The sequence below is a fragment of the Triplophysa dalaica genome, chromosome 3 (genome assembly GCF_015846415.1).
Source record: "Triplophysa dalaica isolate WHDGS20190420 chromosome 3, ASM1584641v1, whole genome shotgun sequence".
Classification (NCBI taxonomy): domain Eukaryota; kingdom Metazoa; phylum Chordata; class Actinopteri; order Cypriniformes; family Nemacheilidae; genus Triplophysa; species Triplophysa dalaica.
Genome location: NC_079544.1, coordinates 11,402,617 through 11,422,786, shown reverse-complemented (window position 1 = coordinate 11,422,786; position 20,170 = coordinate 11,402,617). Strand labels below are relative to the sequence as shown.

Sequence of the window (20,170 nt, the reverse complement as noted above, 5' to 3'; positions counted from 1 at the left end):
TCAGAATCCGAAGGAAGGTTATGCAGCGAATGTATTCTTCCACAACCAGGGTTGCCACAATCCGCGCCACTTCAGTACTGTCATGGGCGAACCAGTGTTAGAGAAGGCTAGAGAAGTAGTCGTTGATATTTTTCTGAGGAGGTGGTGGTCAACCTATCAATGTCGTCATAGACAGGTGCATTCCAGAACCTGGTCCTGGTGTCAATAACAGATGTAATCTCAGTAACAAGGGCGTTTTCAGTTCTAACACTTACATGATGTTCGCGTGACTACCATTGCCTCTTATATAACAATAGCTCGGGTTAAAACTGTGACCTTTAAGGTGCTGTGACTAATCCCTTTCATGATCCCCTTCAATGCTTAGAAAAGCAATTAACAAACTGGAATATTTCTTAATTAAATCTTAATCCTATTTTTAATAATACTTATATATTTAACATAATAATTGCTATAAACAATCCAGTTTAGTTTAATTTTACCATGTCAATTTATCACAAAAGTTTACGGGAATATTCACCGAAAAATGAAAATTGTGTCATCATTTTCTCACCTTGGTGTTCCAAATCTGAATACATGTCTTTGTTCTGCTGAGCACAGAGAAAGATTTATAACCTCTGTCTATAACCAGACATATCTTCCTCCCCACATTGACTACCAAGGTAGGAAAAAATACATTTGTAATCAATAAAAATATATACTCTTTGTTCTCATACATCCTTCACAAAATTAAACAGAACATGGGCGTTAATGGGGGGCAGAATCTCTCATATATCTCAAATATCTTTCTCTGTGTTCATCACAACAAAGGAATGTATACATATTTGGTGAGTAAATGAAGGTGAAGTAGGACCTATCCCTTTAATATCAATATTACATTAATACATTGACATTATAGAACAATATTTTACAGTTTACAATATATCCGAATAAGCATCAAATATTTTAAGCATTATTCTCGTTAATGAAGTTATTATAAGGGGTTATTACATCACACACGTGAGCGACATCCACAGCACATTGCAAGGTTATTCATTATCTTTCTCCTTTACATTCTTAGATATTAGGATCTTTTATCCCAGAGTTATCTTTGATATCAAGCTTGGCCAGTGAAAGACCCTTTGCAGAAACTGATGTGATGTAATATCAGCTGAGCGTGAGTCGCCGCAGACCTCTCAGCTCGAGCTCAAACTTTTATGCGCCCGGAGCGGAGATGACAGCGCACGCACTTCTGGCGCCTGTATCGCTTGTGTATGATCGCAGGATATTGTCGGAAAGTTGAATGTGAAGAAGAGAACTCTGACAGAGACGAAGAGGGAGACTGGAGGCAGAATGCGGCTTCTGCTCGTGGTGCTGAAACCGCTGTGTTTACTCGCGCTCTTCGGCTCGTGCCCGTCCGCGGTGAGTGCTGCTGCACCTCTCACTGTTTTTACATTCAAACTCCGGTGATGCGGCGTACAAAAACTGAAGCCTATGCACTGTGATAGAGACTGGCATTAGGGCTTATATTCTTATGATTTATCTTATATCCATGTGCTAAATATAAAAAATGAGTGACAAGTAGTGAGAAAAAGGAGATGAGGAAATCTAATGAACATTATAATATGATCTAAGGAAATGTAGACGGAATGCTTTGTCTTTGATGCTTGCAAAGTGATTGAAAGTAATGTTTCTTTTTTCTGCAACTTCCCTCAGAATTGCAGCATTTTAACCATATAACACGGGTTCTGTTATAGTGTAACATTGTTATAGTGTTATAGTGTAACATTGTTATAGTGTTATAGTGTAACAATGTTATAGTGTTATAGTGTAACAATGTTATAGTGTTATAGTGTAACAATGTTATAGTGTTATAGTGTAACATTGTTATAGTGTTATAGTGTAACAATGTTATAGTGTTATAGTGTAACATTGTTATAGTGTTATAGTGTAACATTGTTATAGTGTTATAGTGTAACATTGTTATAGTGTTATACTGTAACAATGTTATAGTGTTATAGTGTAACAATGTTATAGTGTTATAGTGTAACAATGTTATAGTGTTATAGTGTAACATTGTTATAGTGTTATTGTGTAACATTGTTATAGTGTTATAGTGTAACATTGTTATAGTGTTATAGTGTAACATTGTTATAGTGTTATAGTGTAACGTTGTTATAGTGTTATAGTGTAACAATGTTATAGTGTTATAGTGTAACATTGTTATAGTGTTATAGTGTAACAATGTTATAGTGTTATAGTGTTATAGTGTAACATTGTTATAGTGTTATAGTGTAACAATGTTATAGTGTTATAGTGTAACATTGTTATAGTGTTATAGTGTAACAATGAAGTGCAATAAAGCTGGATTCAGAAAAGATTCTCAAATTTTCTGTCACATCTCATCATGTGTTTTAAACATTGTCTCTGTGAAACCAATTTTTGTTTTATTTTTATATACTAAGGCTACTGTTTATTCGAAGTCAGTTAAGGGTTTTGAGATAAATACATGCACCGCTTAAAATGTAAAAAATAAATTACTTTTATAGAATTATGATCGGCCAAAAATGGCTAGACTCTTAATATAATAAAACCAGCTTTTTGTTAGTTTCTATGGAAAATGATGGAAGCTGCATGACTAAGATTAGGTCATGTGTAATCTGTGACAGAAAATTAAAAAGATCTCTCCTAAATTTTTTATCTCTCATGCAGTGATAATAAACCCAGCTGCAGGTCTTATTCGAGGAGCAGGATCCCACTGCTCATATCTCATAATGAAAGTGAATAGCAGGAAGAGCCAATCCAACTTGGATATGTTACAATTTGCTGAAATTGCAATTGGTTGTTGGTTGCAGTAGCATCAGGAAGTGTGTCAGAGTGTGTGTAAAAAGACTTTTTTCCAGCCTGACTGCAAAAGGCAAGTCCTCCGTCTGCCTTTCATAGACTACTGAGAGAGAGAAAAATGAATGTGGGTGTTGTCAAAGTTCTGTCATTGTTGCAGAGAATGGGGGGGGGGTGGATGAGTGCGAGGCATTCTCAAGAAGATGTATATTTGTTATAGTCACTTTTGGTTGCTGGTGAGTAAAACATGCTTGAATTGGTTGCGGATTGATGAACATATGAAGAATTGTATTAATTAATGTATGAATCAATTCAACTGATTAACTAAAGATTACTTGAATTACACAGAAGCTGCATTAGTTATATATCCTTAGTTCTTTTTCTTTTCATTTTTAATGCAGCCCTTTTTCAAGATCATTATCTTCACTGACCTTAAAGAAACAGTTCACCCAAAAATTTAAATTCTGTCTTCATTTATTCACCCTTAAGTTATTCCAAATGCGTGGGATTTTCTTGTTCTGATGAACACAGAGAAAGATATTTGGAAGAATGCTTGTAACTGATCAGTTCTTGTCCACCATTGAATACAATAGTAGGAAAATGGTGTTATACATTTCTTTGTTCTGTTGAACACTAAAGAAGATATTTTGAAGAATGTAGTTCTGGTGCACTTTTTACCATTGTAATTTTTCCTACTATGGTAGTCAAAGTGTAGTTATAAGCCTTTTTTTAAACATCTATTTCTGTGTTCATCGTAAGCAAGAATGTATACAAATTTGAAAAAACTCAAGGGTGATTAATAAAGACCTTTTTTAAGGCTAGTGGTTGAGAGGACCTTAATGAAATACAATGGATAAGGGCCAGCATATGAGCATTCATTTACACAACAATATTGTTTCTGTTACTCTATTAAACGGATATATATCTTCTTCGCTCTCCACAATAAAACAAAGTGCTATGGAAAATCCGTAAAGAAATAAAGAATAAAAATCTCTCTCATGGCAATGGTAATACCGGCAGTGAAAAAAATTAGCTCCTGCCATCTAATGTTATATTTATTGCAGACCGTGTTGCTTGCAGCATGCTTGCAGCGTTAAAATCTGATTATGTCACATCATGTGCGCCATTGAATTCATGTCTTTTAAAGTTTGTTTTTTTGTAGAAACAAAAACAGCTAAGATACCTCATGCATGCTCTGTTTGTGTACAGACTATCCGGCCAAAGGAAGGCTGGCAGGTGTACAGTTCAGCACAGGATGCTGATGGTCGCTGCATCTGTACGGTGGTGGCGCCAGAACAGAGCCTGTGTTCCAGAGATGCCAAAAGCAGACAGCTCCGCCAGTTATTGGAGAAGGTGCATGTGCACAACACTCACACGTACACACAATGTGTCTATAAGCACCCAAAAGCCGATTTATATCAAGATCTGGTTCGGATAACAAAGCCGATGGTGTGTTGAAAGCATTAATGCTTGACTGCTCACAAATTTCATCTGTAAAGGACGCCACAGGGTTTTCTGCAGCTGACTGATGAGAAGCGTAAAGATGATGATTATGCAAAAATCCTAGAAGGGTGTCTTTGGTCCCTGTGCTATATGACTAACACTCAGGGATCATTATTGCCCCGTGAGACAGCTCTATGTCCTTTGTTTGGTGGATGACAGTGAATTGTGGTAAGAGGTAATTGGGTTATCTAATGCATATGAAGATGAAAGACCTGTTAGCTGTCACATTTTTGTCCATTTTCAGACGTTTCAGCCGTGGTACTTTCTGCCTTCTAAGTTGTCTTCATTGGAATTATGGAAATGTCAAAGTCCTCCGAGATGTTCTGCCAAGTTGGAAATATAATTCAAATATATTGCAACTCCCCTTTGCAGTACAAGGGATGATTAATTGAACCTAACTTAATTGTGGCCCCTCTTCCTCTTTTTAAGATTCAGAACATGTCGCAATCAATAGAAGTTCTGAACCTGCGGACCCAAAGGGACTTCCAATATGTCATGAAAATGGAGAGCCAGATAAAAGGACTCCGATCAAAGATCAGACAAATCGAGTCAAACCGAAGAGCATTATTGACTAAAAACTTTCAGGTGAGGTACCATTAAAATCACGCCGCCGAGAAAATCAATCTTCTAATGTGAACAGAATGGCTTGTAAAGCCACATTCTTGTCCATTACTCTGCAAAAACCAAGAATGAAAGCTGGCTCGAAAGCATTCCATCTTTAGCCATCAGTTTTTTTAAGAATCACAAGTGAATTGTTCCAGGAAGTGTAAAACTTCTACTTAATAAGATTTTGCCCTTTTCTGTTTTTGCCAGGAGCTGAAGGGTCGGATGAATGACCTTCAACCTCTAATTCCAGTATTGGATCAGTATAAAACCGACGCCACGCTCATTTCCCAGTTCAAAGAGGAGATCAGGAATCTGTCTCTGGTGCTGACTGCCATTCAGGAGGAGATAGGAGCGTATGATTATGAAGAACTTCATCAGCAAGTACTCGGTTTAGAGGGAAGACTGAGGAACTGTATGAACAAACTCAGTGAGTTTCAATATTTTTTTACCACTTTATGTGGTAATTCATCAGAAGTAAGTGTATTTAGACAGTAATGATTGTAAATGCCCTGAGGTTGTTAATGTTTTGAAGGTAACACTTTAGTATAGGGACCAATTCTCACTTTTAACTAGTATAGCATATTGGATGTTCTTTAGTACTTAAAAAGCACATTTTCAACAAGACCATATTCTACTTCCTTAATCCTACTGTAACGGGGACGGTGAATGCAATATTCTACGTATGTTACTCTACAGAGGTTAAATTCAGCCTAGGTTCGGCTCTGGGAGGATTTAAGAGTTAAAGGGTGGACCAAATCAATTTAAAGTATTTATCAGCCGGCAATTTTATTTGCAATAATTCACATTCAATATTTAAACAATATACACAAAGTATGTATGTGCTTAGCTCTCTTGTGCATCCGTGATGGACCACGATGATTCCTTGAGTGGCAGATCAGGGTCTGGCTCGCCGTTCAAATGGTAGATCACTCAATTTGAATCAGCCCTCAAAAAAAACCAATCAGAGTTCGTGTAAAAGAAAAACTAGTAACCAAAAGCATTGACCGGTTGTTTTCCTCAGCAACAGGATAAATAAACTACCTCGACGATTAACATTACTCTTTATAAAAGAATATGCACATTGAACCGAAGAAACAAATGAAAATTAGATTGTCTTTTGCAGCTACACGCTAACCTCGTGCGTACCTATTCAGCAGGCTTCTTCATCTGATTTTTAACGTACGTTGACTCTCAACCTTTTATGGTATATAAATCAACCGTAGTTACAAATAAATATACTTTAGGACTGGGAATAAAGGAAAACTATGAATGTTAAATTCGAAAGGGTTACACTACCTTATACCTAAACCTAACAACCACCTTACTAACTATTAATAAGCAACAACTTGAGGTTTACTGAGGCAAAGGTCATAGATAATGGTTCATTAATACAGAGAATTGGACCTTAAAATAAAGTGTGACCATTTATTTTCCTGTTTTGTCAGCCTGTGGTAAACTGATGAAAATCACAGGGCCTATTACCATAAAGACATCAGGTACAAGGTTTGGAGCGTGGATGACAGACCCTCAGGCTTTACCTAACAACAACAAGGTAAGCTGTGTAAATGCATGTGATATATATATAGTACTTTGTAGTATTTTTCTTATGTATTGTCTCCATATGCATTTTACTGTAAAGGAATCTTTACAAAAGAGGTCTAAGATATGATCTTGACCACCAGATTAATTAAAATACAAACTTTGATTTGAAGCCAAAAAGTATTTACTTTAGTTATTTTTATATTGGAACTGTGAATGATACAAGCAATATTAACAGCACAGTACAAAATTACTCATTTTAAGTTTAAAGATCAATTTAATTATTATGTTTATTGCAAAATTTTAAGCGGGTGCTGCAATTTTATTTTCCATGGTAGCAGTGATTTCTCTGATAAGTTGATTTCTTCAAAATGACAATGTAACAAAACTCACTTAGCTTCTACTAAGCATATACATATACGTATCTGTTAACAAGATAGTTCATCCAAAAAATGTATTAATTCTTTAATAATTTCCTCACCCATATGTCGTTTCAAACTTCTTTGTGTGCAAACTTCTGCAGAACACAAAAGAAGATGTTTTGAAGAACATTTGTTAAACAAACAACACTGGCCCCAGTTGGCTTCTATTGTATGAGCACAAAACCACAGAGACATTTCTCAAAACATCTTCTTTTGTGTGTCACAGAAGAACAAGTCTTTTTTAGGGGGGTGAATTTACCCCTCATGGTTTACACAGTGGCAGAAAATGTTTATTATTCTATTGAAGAAATTACAGAAACTGTTCTGATGATAAAATGTAGCATTTGCAATTCAAATAGCTTAATCATTTTAAATAGTATGTATCTTTTTGTACTGTTCAACAGGTTTGGTATATGGACAGCTATACAAACAACAAGATTGTCCGTGAGTACAAATCGATTAGTGACTTTGTATCTGGGGTTGAGGCCAGAACCTACAATCTTCCTTTTCACTGGGCGGGCACAAACCACGTGGTTTACAATGGTTCCCTGTACTACAACAAATACCAGAGCAACATTATTGTCAGGTACAGCTTTGACAGTGGCCGGGTCATGACCCAGCGAGCGCTAGAGTTTGCCGGCTTCCACAACGTCTATCCATACACCTGGGGTGGATTCTCTGACATTGACCTGATGGCCGATGAGCTTGGCTTATGGGCTATTTACGCTACCAATCAGAATGCAGGAAACATAGTGATCAGCCAAATAGATCCTCTGACCATCCAAATCCTCAACTCTTGGAACACTGAATATTCCAAACGCAATGCGGGTGAATCCTTCATGATCTGTGGAACGCTGTACATCACCAATTCCCATCTGACCGGGGCTAAAGTATACTACTCGTATTCCACCAAAACCTCCACCTATGAATACATGGACATCCCCATCCATAACCAGTACTTTCATATGTCCATGCTGGATTACAATGCCAGGGATCGGGCACTTTATGGCTGGAATAATGGCCACCAGGTACTGTTCAATGTCACGCTTTTTCACATTATTAACACTGATGATGAATCCTGAAGGATGTGCCATTAGGTGATAATAGACATTTCTGGGGAGTTTTCCAGACAATGTTTTTGAAATGACACTGTTCTGTTTCTGTGTTCCTGCTGTGTAATGGGATTTATATTGTATATCAGAGTATCATATTCCGGAGATAAAGGTTTAATATGCCTCTGGAGATCTTATTGTTTTACTTGAGTTCAAAGCATTGCTCCATTTGTGATCTAACCATGATCCAGTTTTAAACTGGACTCAAAACAAGGACAATAAGGAATCTTTCATGTGCTATTTAACTGTTTTGTGAGTTGAGTGTGTAACGTTCCGTGCTTGACAATGATGTTTATCTGTTATACTCGATCAACAAATAATGTTACAAAATTACACTGGAAACATAACATTAAGTACTATCTGCATTGATATCAGAATGTATCGTTTAGTTTAACATGCAGATTGTTTTGAGTAATTAATAAACATATTTTTACTGATATATAGTATTTTTTAAATGGTGTGTAAGGTGTATTGAATAGATGAATTAGGGCTGTCAAACGATGAATCACTTTTTTTAATCGAGAATAAAAGTTTGTGTTTGCATACAATCATTTATGTCTGAGCAGTGTGCATATACATTTTGTATTTGTAAACATATACACATACAATATAGTTAGGTAATATTAACATGGCTTTATTTACTTATATTTACCAATACTTTTAATTATATATAAATGTTTATAATTTTTTTCTTAAATATAAATGCAACATTAACATGCTAAGTACACAGACATATATGCGTACACAAAATTTTATTCTGGGTCCGATTAATCCCGATTAATAGTTTGACAGCTTTAATATTAATGCTTCAATGTCTAAACAAATCAGTTATTTCTAGAATGGATTTGGCAATATGTGTATATACATTTGATCTTGAAGTATTTTTTGAAAATATAAATAATATAAATTGCAATATTATTAAGTTATTTAAATGAATGAAAATTATAAAAACACAAATAAATTTACCAGTGATAGAATGCACAGTTAGGCAGTCCAATCTTTGGTCTCTTTGATCAAAAATGCCACCCAGCTATACTGTATCTCTTTACCACATTTTCTGGTTTTGCTCATGCTTTATAGTTTCTCCTTCAGAAAAGAATCTTTCTAACATTTTCCGAAGCCTTTGAGTCGATTCCAGACCGTTGTTTCCAGATAAACACATTCATATTTTTCTGCATTAATGAATTACCTCCGAGCATGCGGATAGAAGACTATTCATTGAGTGACAAAAAAAAATGTAACAAAGGCTGCCTGCGTTCTGTTTATGCTCATTCATTCTAATCCTTTTCAATGGGGGAAATTGATGATTCTGAATAGTCCCACATTCACACAAAACAGTTAATTATGCTGCACTTTTTCAAACACTTCTAATTCAAAGTCAGTTTTTTGCCAGACAATGGTCTATTAATATTTCGAACTGTTAATATAACAACGTTTTTCAAAGTCATTATTCTTTCTTTTTTAGCATGTAATGTTTCGCATCACTTTTGCTGATTCAGAAACAACCGAAATGACAAAGCGAAGTCTTCTGAAGTCAGTCAACATCCCTGCTGGCTATTGCGAAATGTGCAAGTCTGAGAATAATAATTTACAATATCCAGTAAACTGAATAAGAAAAGTCTTACATCATCATCTTTTTTTACATCATCAGAATCGTTGAAAACGGACTTCATTTGTGAATAACATAATATCCTAAAATGTATGAAGCAAAGCAGGAATAAAAAAACATTAAAATTTGATTTAATGGAATTTTAGTCCTGCTTCTTTCCTTTTTAATGTTCTTTTATAATTGAACTTGTACTCAATATAAAGCAAATGTCCTGACCACCATTTGCTTATTCGGTTCTTTTTGACACGATCAATTAAAGATGTGTCTACTCTGAATCATCTCATTATAGAAAAGAATGAAGGAGGGTCTCCTTGTAATTTGTCATCTGTGACCTGGCTCTAGTTAGCCTGATGCTCCGGGCTAATAACAATGTTGACTAGGATGCCCAGGGCTGCCCGTTTGACTGACAGATCCTGGGCAGATGAATTCGACAGACTGTCACCCCATATCAAGGCAAAGGCAGGTGCTGACTGAGACAGGCCAAGCACAGCATATGAGGCCAACAGTAAAATTAACTTTTCACCACCCCTCTTAGCATGCGGCCAAATATTCAGACTTTGAAGAAGAGAACCGAGCCAAAACGATAAAGAGAAATGCAGTCAAAATGAGCAAATGTGAATAAATGGATTTTCTGTGACCCAGCGTCAGGACTGTTGGTGCTTCATGCGTCTCAGTCTGCTTTGGTTGTCTGGTGTCAGTGTGAATGGATTGAATACATTGGACATGCTGAATGATACTATGTCACATCGCTCAAAATGTGCACTTATTAGCTTTGACCTGGATTTGAATGAATATCCACTGATGTCTGAAATACAATGACTTTTGTTTTACTGTCTCTTATTACAGGTTTTGAGATTTCACCGCTTGTTTTTATGAGCCCTTTGAGACTTTTTGTACATCACTCTGAAATACTTGATTTTGATCGGTCAAACACTCTGTGGTTCTACATGTGCTGTGGTGATATTGTTGTGCTAATGTCCTGTATAATTTGGAAACTAAATAATGTTCATTTGTTTATTTTCTTAGTGACAATTTACTGAAGTGTTTTTGGGTCAGTTTTTAAGTTGCCGTGTAATGCACTCAGCTCCAAAACCCAGAGCTATTTTTTTTGGGTCAAAAGGGGACAAGCCCAACTGTTGTGTTATAAATTAATGCTGGGTTGTTTTAACCCATTTTTGATTCAAATAAAATAGTTTTCTTGATTTATTCCAATGTCTGGGTTTGTCCCTTGTGACCCAAAGCTGAGCTGAAAATAACCTAACATAAGCATTACATACATGACAATTTAAAGAACCCTTTACATCATTCTGCATGTTCTCTGTATATATTAATATAATTCTAGGTAAAATAGACATATTTATTATGTGTTGTAGTTTCATATACTAAGGATGGTGTGACTTCTATGACTTTTTTAAACTGAATAATGAAACTGTGAAAATGAAAGTGTGACCCTGGACCAAAAGCCACTCTTATGGGTCAATTTTTCCAAATTTCCAAAATACCTTAAATCTGAATAAATAACCTTTCCATTGATGTATGCTTTGTTAGGAAATTTGGCTGAGATATAACTATTTGAGAATCTGGAGAATCAAAAATAGTGATAAAATTGCCTTTAAAGTTGTCCGTCTGAGACGCTTCAGCAGGCCGTTGCTAGGAAGAAAGTGGTTTATTTTAACACAGTCTGTCGGCTTACCTCTGTAATGACGTTGTGTAGAGTAGATGAACCCAAAAGCAGAAATTCGAAGTTTTACATACCAAACTAAAGTGGGTAATTCCCAAAGAGTGGGCTGCAGCGAGCCATGTTTTTAATCGTGTTTCCGACAATTTTTGATGGCAATTTTTTAGCATGCACAAAAATAAAGTTTTGATATATTTACGGTAGGTAATGTACAAAATATCTTCATGGAGTATGATGTTTACTTAGTGGCGGCTTTCCTGTAGCTCAGTGGTTAGAGCATGGCAATAGCAATGCCAAGGTCATGCGTTTGATCCCAGGGATTGCACATACTTAGAAACAAATGTATAGTATAATGCGATGTAATATCCTTAATGATATTTGGCACAAACGAAAAATGTATAACTTTGACCCATACAATGTTTTGTTAGCTATTGCCACAAATATTTCTGTGCTATAGGACTGGTTTTGGGGTCCAGGGACACAATGTTTTTAATATCCAAACTTCCAGTAGACTAATTGAACCTTTCCCTTCTGGTTACACCAATATGAAGCTGACCAAAATCATTCTCAGCATATCTGAATGTTTTCATTCCCTTTGGCCATGGAAATGAGGGTCAGTGAAAAGAAACGCTAGCTGTTTAAATCTCATGTATCAGCTTTCAGAAGCATCTGCATTTTGTCTGCACTCTAAATGCAAAATAGCTGGACAAAGATCTCCAGAGGGAAAGAAATGTCTGATGGGTGCTTTTAACAATGACCCTGAGGCAGGTCCGCTTAGATCAGGATATCAAAATAATTACTTTCCCATCACATTTATATCATTTGGAAAATAACTAAGCCCTTTAGATTTCTTTGCAGGCCTGTTTTTTATTTATTAACTTTTGTGAAATATTTAGGTGGTCGCCTCAGATGTTTTAAAACTGTAAGACTTTTTAATGTGAAAATCATGTAAATTAAATATGTAAGTACTGAAATGATGTTGCTTAACATAAATAACAACTTTATAAAGACCCTAAGTCTTTACTACTGTACGTTTAAGCAACTGTCAATATTAATAAATTATTTTGTAAGCTAATGTAATGCTTGTTTTTGTTGTTTTTATTTAATAATTTGAGAAACTGTCGCAAAGAGAGGGTCTGCTGTCCTCTAGCGGCTGAATACTGCATTACATGATAAGTCCAAAGCTGCTTACACAAGGATCATCATCAGATATCTCTCTCTCTCTCTCTCTTTTATTTGAAATGTACAAAAATTTGATCATCTGAAAGAAAGACAAATACAAAATTGACAAATAATTTAGGAAAGCATCATGAGGTTGCACTTAAACTGCCCCCATCACTCAGTGTACTTGAGCCACAAAATCCAATTCCAACAGAATTGTGTCTCTGCTTCCAGAAACTTTGGTCAGCGGTGTCCCCTTTAATTACTAGTTGTCCATCCTCAGCACCTTTTGATGTATGTCTGATACCCTGGCTAATTATCCATCTTATTGATCACAGGAGAAAACTGCCTGTTTATTTCCAGTGGAGGAGAGCAGTTACTATTTGACATCCTCATTAGGATTCAAAGCAAGATATTTAGTGGTCTGTTAACATCCCATTCTACAAAGACAAGGACATATATGAACAGTTATGGTCAGTGCAGATAATATGGACAGCCTGAATGAAAACATTGATTCTTTCAATGGCTGGGACACCATTGAGTGGCATTATCTTTACCTGGAGGACTTGAGAAGACATAGATCCATTAATAGAGTTGCCTATTTTGAGGTAAACCCTTTCATACAGTATACTGCTTTTTATTTTATTTTTAATGTAAACTATGACATTTACTTATTTTGGTTGTTTTTGTAAAATAGGATTGTGTAAAGCTAAATGTGAATTGTGTTATTAAATGATGCAGTGTGTTATTTTCTCAGATCTAGCTGTAGAAGATACTGTACTGTAAATCTCAAGGTTGCTCCTTGCGTGTTAAAGCATGTAAAATCCGTTCCATTAAATCAACATCTTTTCTGATCCCGGGACAATATTCCTGTCGTAAAAAAACAATCTCTGCTTAACATCCTACTTAACACACCCTAACAAATAAAGACATTTGTTTAAGAGTGACACCACTTATAAACTACACAAAATAATACTTTCAGTCTACTTTTTATTTACTTTGTTTGATAAAGATATGCTTTAAAGTGAAGTACTTAAGTATTCCAAGTGTATCTTCTAGTTTGGTCTGATACACTTACATGTTTCTATTTCGTAATATATAATTGGTAAGCTGTAAGTATTAAGCTCACTTAGAGAAATGTAATTATCATGATAATATTTCAAAGTATTGTAATCAGCATTCTTGCACTGTCAGAAAAAACAGCTTAAAACTCGACCTTTTTTGTCTGGGCCGGTACCCTGAAGTTCTTTTCTGTACCTACACAGGTATCCCAAACATAATGAAATGTTTTACCTTTTTGGGTACGTTATTGTAAGTTGTAAACTTGATGTGCACTTAAGGTTTACTACTGTTACTTCTAAAGTGTATTTAAAAGTATACTTATTTTTTAAAATATGGTCCAATTTAGTCTAGATAGTAATAGTGCAACTAGTAACATAGTACACTTACAAGTATACTACTAGTACATTGACATTCAAATATTTCTCTAAACTTCTCACTTGAGGTGTACTTTTTTAAAGTGGTGGCCCCATTCCTAACCTATAGGAAACCTTTAAAATCTGAGAGAAGTAATACTTTGAAAAGAATTATGTATGAACCCAGCCCAAAGTCTAACCATAACACAACCCCCTAATCTTGACATTTGGTTGATAGAAGGTCTTTCCTGGATCATCAAGTAATGTATGTTGATCTGGGAACATGACCAACTTGGCAAAATCGCCCACTGTGTTATGCTTTGCTTGTTGATGCACATGAATCTCACACACTTCTCCTTTAAAGCTGATAATCAAGGCTTGCATGTGATTGAAATGATTGTTGACAGTGTAAAGGAGTTCCAGAAGTCTGTGCAGCAGGGTGCAGAAGAGCTGATGAAGTGCCCCTCAGTGTCAGATATAAATTTAGACCAGCCTACAACTCAGAATCTAAGACATGCCCTTAAAGTCTTTTCAAGGGTGTGTGCCCATTTCAATGTCAGCTATATTTTCCCTGTCCAGAAGCAGTTTATCGTCTACCTGGGACTGTTGTTCTGGAAATATTAAATGAGTGCATCCTGAATGTTTTACACATACACTATATATCTAGACTGACCTGGTCTGAAAGCCAAAATTGTGGTAACCTGAGAGAGATTACGTAACTATGTCAACAACTTTCTTTGGCTGTGATACTAAACTGGATATGCTCGTGAAGTCATCATGAACATGCCATCTCTTACCACGTGGCCTTAAAGGATCTGATCGCCTTTCTGCCACCTGGCATCAGTGCACCAGCCACCAAAACCAGGGCTCGCTTATAGCCCACAGCAGACATCATGCAATGGATTTAAGAGATCTTTTCACCGTAGCCCAGTTCATAAAGGCCAGGTGTAAACATGGCATGAAAGCAAGTACCACGAAGGATAAGAATTATGTTTTTTTCGAGGTGGAGATTGTGGATCCCAAGAGCAAAGTGCAGCTCTGCTACCTGGATAAGGTGCGTAAGTCTGCCAGAAGTTGTTTCGCACTGGGCCACAAATGTTTAAAGTCTCTAAAGATTATATGCATATTATATATATTGCATATCATTTTACACTGAGAGGATGGGGGATTTTGGAAGTGTATCGTGATTTTAATCTGAGAGCAATTCTTGAACTCTGTCTCAGGTAGAACCCAATGCCACCATTGCAGAGATTAAGACGCTGTTGCACAAAATTTGTAAGTGATTTCATTGTACATCAGGATTTTTTTTATCGTGTGCCGCTATTCAAACTACTCACATTTCTTCATTGTTAAATATCTGCAGACCCCAAGTTTTACCCATCAAGGCAAGCACTGAAACTGCACCCTGGTAAACTTGTTTTGTTGCAATCTAATGTATTTAAAAAAGCATAGCCAGTAAATGCATTGATTGAAACTATAAAGAAAAGTGTAAAATACAAAATACTACTTTAAATACTGAATTCTAATACAGTAGCCAGAGGTTGTTACAAACTTAGATCTACAACAGCTGTTGCCTATATGTGTGTGAAACTGCCAAAACTAGACAAAGCAATAGTCTAGTGTTTATATAATCCAGCTTTTATGTAATTATTTTTATTTTAAATACGTTTTCAGAGGGAAAAGCCCTCAGCGATGATGACGTGCTGAAAGACCTACCAGTCGGTACAACTACAACAATGTTCTTTCAGGATCTTGGCCCACAGTTAGGGTGGGCTATGGTAACGCAACTCATCTTATACATGAGCTTAGTTCGTACAGATATACATTCAAATAGTGTGTAAAACTATTAACAATTACTATTTTTTCATTGGGATTAACTGTAGGTATTTCTGGCAGAATGTCTTGGGCCACTTTTTGTTTATCTGTTGTTCTACTTTCGGCTTCCGTACATCTACAGCCCCGAGTACGACTATACACAAAGTCCATTCAAAGTTGTCCAGTGAGTATAAAGTGAACATGAGCTGAATGTGTTGAACTTAATATTTAACACATTTAACAAATAAATAACGTTTGGATTCATGTTGCAAATCTTTGGCAAACCATTGACTGGCGGTGTATATTTGACTCTGCTGATACAGACTAGCCGGCTGGTGCCACACTCTTCATTACATTAAGAAACTTGTGGAAACTATTTTCATTCATCGGTTTTCAGACGGGACTTTACCGTTACGCACTATCATGCAGGTATGTTTATCTCAGGTATCTTACATTTCCGAATGGATGCATTTGTTCCCATACAGTTCATTGTAAGGCTAAACTGAAACCGCAATAACATGCACTTTAATTGTCATGATATTTCCTTTCTTGGCACATCAGAAAAGTGTTTATGACATGAGCACAAATTCCATGGTGTCACTATGTAAAGAGAGGTGGGGTTGGGGGGGATGTTTGGCTTCTTGCCATTAAACGTCCTCTTGCCTTGGTATAATATTCCCTATATCATTTAACAATCCAGAAAGCATATGGTTTGGCCATATGGAGCAGTCATACAAAATACTGCCCGCACATGTGAATGTGATAATGGTTTACATTACACATGCAAAAGACTTAAGGAGATAATTCACTCAAAATGTATTCACTCTTTTGTCACCTTCAGACAAAATATTTCCTAGAAGGCTCTATCTATGTCCTATAGCTGCAAAGAACAAACATATACATTTCTTTGTTTGGTTAAACACAGAGAAAGCACAGAAAGTTGCCTCAAAGACAGAGTGTTCGCCTAACAGCGAAATTGTTCATTTTTGGATGAACAATACATTTAAAAAAAGGAATGAATTACTCTAAAGGCATGTAACATAAGCATCTATATTTTGATCACACTATAGATTTGTCTATACTACTGGGGGTTCGCAGCATGGCAGGCCTATTATATCAACCATCCGCTCTACACCCCAGCAAGTAAGTGTTCATTATCTTTTAACAGACAATATGATGGTTTGTGTTCTCATTTTAACATCAATCGAAACATCAAAACATAAATCGTTTTGACAGCCTATGGGAAACTTCAGATCTACTCTGCACTGGCAATGTTTCTGGTATGTTTATCTGCAATCCTGCATCTTCTAAGTAATAAGATGTATAACCATGTGATTTGGGACAGTAACATTTACTTGTGACATCTCTTTGTATGCATTCTTGTTTCATACAGATCTGTGAGTGTGGAAACTTCTCTGTTCACCTCGTTCTGAATCAAATCAGCTGTATTGGTGAGTTTTAATCAGATTCTGTCTGGACTTGGGCGTATTAAACAATGAATCCAAACAATGAAAGTGTGATTAATTATAATTTGTGTGAAAACGGTTTTTGAATGCTTTGTTTCTTTGATAAAGCACTGTGGGGTGGGGTGTGTTGGCTTGCGATAGCAAATTATCTCTATTAAATGAAAACCTGGCTCAGAGAATGAACATTCGCATGATAGCTAAATTGTTAATTTGTGTAGTTTTGTGAGCAGAATTGAGCCAAATTACTATTTTCATTCATGCGTAACTTTACATTGTTCTCAAACACTGACAGGGTCCAGGCCTACAGAGATCCCTTATCCCACAAGGAATCCTCTCACTTGGCTCTTTTTCTTCGTATCCTGCCCAAATTACACATATGAGGTTTGTCGAGTTTACAAAATAACCTGCTTTGTATCAAAAACGACAGCATTGTGAACATTTGGACAGCTGGGGTTGTGTTCACTCTTATAGAGTGTTTCTCTCACCACGTGAAAGCTTTTGGAAGACGCTGCTAGAAAGAGTCCTGTGGAATGTTTTGGCTGTTGTGTCTACAATAACAGACAACCCTGCACTTATTTCCAGGTGGGATCGTGGCTTAGCTTCACAGTCATGACACAATGTGTTCCAGGTACACAGTGTTCCATCACGCGCAGTAATCTCTGAACACACATTTATTTTTGTAGGAGTGTTCCCCAGCCTGATAACAATGATCAATCTTTTGCATCTGCACAGTTGGAGTTTTCGCATTTTTGGGTTTGGTTCAGATGACTATGTGGGCTCGAGCAAACCATAAAACCTACATCCAAGAGTTTGAAGACTATCCTGTACTGAGATCAGCCATCATTCCACTGTTCATCTAGATCGCTTCAGCGGAGGATTAACACACATGCACTTTGAAATGGATGCCACACCAAACATAAGGCAAAAAAAATCTCTAACAACGCCTGGGGATTTTTTCAGAAACTCTTAATTTTATGTGATGTCCTTGCTGAAGTGTCAAATGGTTTTTACTAGTGCATTACAGTTTTTCTCAATCGATTTTAGATATTTTGTACAGGACATGCTTTCAAAACACTTAACTATTCCATCTTAGCACTGTCATATTTTTAAACAAACTTCATATTCATCATTTTCTGAAATCACTACAAACATTTTGAGAAACCACATCCATGTAAAAATTTGGTTTAAAGTGTGTTAGCTGAAAAGAATGCAGCACTTTATTATTAAATTAAATTGTGTTATATTATGAGTCTATTTACGATTTGTTTTGAGAGCGATAACGTAGTTCTATCCTAGGATATGTGTAAAATGGATTGAGAAAAACTATCAGAGAGGATACTGAGAAAAGACTAAAGGTGTAAGGCAACGTTTGGGAGGCAAAGAGGTGCTACTTAGTAACTTGTTTACATATAAGTTAGTAAGTCTTAATGGAATACATAACTTAAAATCTTCAGCAACAGAGAGTCTTAACATGAGAGTCTGGAGTCTAAGCTGAATCACGATACTGAACATTACTAGAATATTAAAATAAACAATACATGGCATACAGCACATTATTGTTTTATTTAAGCTTATTTTTGTATTACGGTACATTTTTTAACACGTGTGTGCTTGTAGTATGGAAAATGTCCTTTTTACTTATATCTTGAATATGTCAGTGTTTTCAAAACATGGTAAAAGCATTTAAATACATTTTTATTTACATAGTGTTTTTAGTTATTCAAATTAATTTGTTGTGTTACAGCATGTTATGACTCAGAAAGTGACTTTATGATTGAAAGGCTGTCATTATAAAATATGTTATTTGTCATGCTTCAGTTATTCATAAAGTCTGACTTCAAGAGACTAACTGTGTCTGCAGAGAAAGTGATAGATCAATGGTTTATTGAGGGGGCAATAGTCAGGAGGAAAAAACTAAAAAACTACTTGAATCACACGCAGCCCTACATTTCTGGAGAAAAGTGTATCAGCAAATTAATTTTACGAAAAGTAACATATGTAATTTTGGCATAAGCATAGATACTATTTCTGAGAAACAGTCATTTGATGCATTTCTTTATTTCACTGAGTTAGAAATATTAATATTAGAGATCCACCGATAGACGATTATTTAGAGCAGACAGTTTGGGGGTTATATTAACTTGCATTAATAAAATTCTGAAGACTAAATACATTTCAATTTATACAATGACTATTCATACTGAACATCGAACTGGTGATGTTTCTTAACATTTATTAAATGCAGAGCGCAAATTCATTGCATTTTCCAGTCCTCTTTTGATTGACAGGATACATCGGCCCTGATCATCATGTATCAGTTTTATTGAACGATACCGATTATCGGAGCATCTCTAGTTTGTACTGAAGTGGAAATTGTAATGTAGCGAGTTTCAGCTAGTGTACATACAATGGAAAATATGTAAATACTCAGGCACGCAGACAAACTTTGATTCCATTTTTACAATGAAGAATTTTTACGACAGAAAAGGTAATGCTGATATTTACAGAAGTATAAACAAATTTCTTAGGTTACCGAAGTCTCAAAGCAAATCTGTATGGAAGTCCTTTGTGTCCTTACAATCTTTTATACAGAAAAGTAGCAAAATTGCACCTAAAGTCCAACATTTTTAAAAGCTGTTTCAAGAAAACGAAAGATTAATTTATCTGAACTTTATAAATTCAGCAATATTATTTAATCCACTGGGGTAATGAGCAATTTCTTTTTAGCATATTAAGAATTTTGCTTTGTAAACAACTTTAAAAACATAAGCTTTTTAAACAAACCAGTAAATATGATGTCAGCATCACTTTATTTCAGTCTTTTATTCATCGTCTGGTCTTGTTTTATTTGTTTCGGCTCACAACTCTTCTTAGAGGTGAGATCTTTTTATCGCGTTTTGACCCTGTTGGTCGGTGCTTAGGGGGGGAAATATCTTCCTCGCCTGACTGTTGCTTGGCAAAGTTCACAAACACCTGTAAGGCAGCACAAACAGATCAGCAGTTAACATCTCCGTATGGGTATTACAT

At 35.9% G+C, this 20,170-nt stretch overlaps 3 protein-coding genes across 4 annotated transcripts in view; 2 read left to right on the top strand and 1 right to left on the bottom strand.

The window, feature by feature from the left end:
* The first annotated feature begins 1,194 nt into the window (after positions 1-1,194).
* Positions 1,195-8,436, top strand: olfm3b (olfactomedin 3b). Its single transcript, XM_056743489.1, has 6 exons — positions 1,195-1,398; positions 4,027-4,170; positions 4,750-4,905; positions 5,134-5,353; positions 6,372-6,478; positions 7,292-8,436. Exons 1-6 carry the CDS (start codon positions 1,330-1,332, stop codon positions 7,967-7,969), a joined length of 1,374 nt encoding a protein of 457 aa, XP_056599467.1. The 5' UTR covers positions 1,195-1,329; the 3' UTR covers positions 7,970-8,436.
* A 6,293-nt stretch (positions 8,437-14,729) lies between these two features.
* tecrl2b (trans-2,3-enoyl-CoA reductase-like 2b) lies at positions 14,730-18,784 on the top strand. 2 transcript variants are annotated; one of them, XM_056743188.1, is made up of 12 exons: positions 14,730-14,916; positions 15,086-15,137; positions 15,226-15,270; positions 15,537-15,640; positions 15,746-15,861; positions 16,001-16,106; positions 16,748-16,820; positions 16,914-16,957; positions 17,071-17,128; positions 17,436-17,524; positions 17,726-17,771; positions 17,876-18,784. In XM_056743188.1, exons 1-12 carry the CDS (start codon positions 14,761-14,763, stop codon positions 18,001-18,003), a joined length of 1,017 nt encoding a protein of 338 aa, XP_056599166.1. In that variant the 5' UTR covers positions 14,730-14,760; the 3' UTR covers positions 18,004-18,784. The 2 variants fall into 2 exon arrangements, with proteins under 2 accessions (XP_056599166.1, XP_056599165.1); XM_056743187.1 differs by having other exon boundaries at positions 17,639-17,771; positions 17,876-18,543.
* Positions 18,688-20,170, bottom strand: part of abca4b (ATP-binding cassette, sub-family A (ABC1), member 4b) — a 33,039-nt gene continuing 31,556 nt past the window's right edge. The window contains exon 50 of the mRNA XM_056743186.1: positions 18,688-20,116. Coding sequence (XP_056599164.1) covers positions 19,988-20,116 — 129 coding nt within the window. The 3' untranslated portion in view covers positions 18,688-19,987. The remainder of the gene's footprint in view (positions 20,117-20,170) is intronic.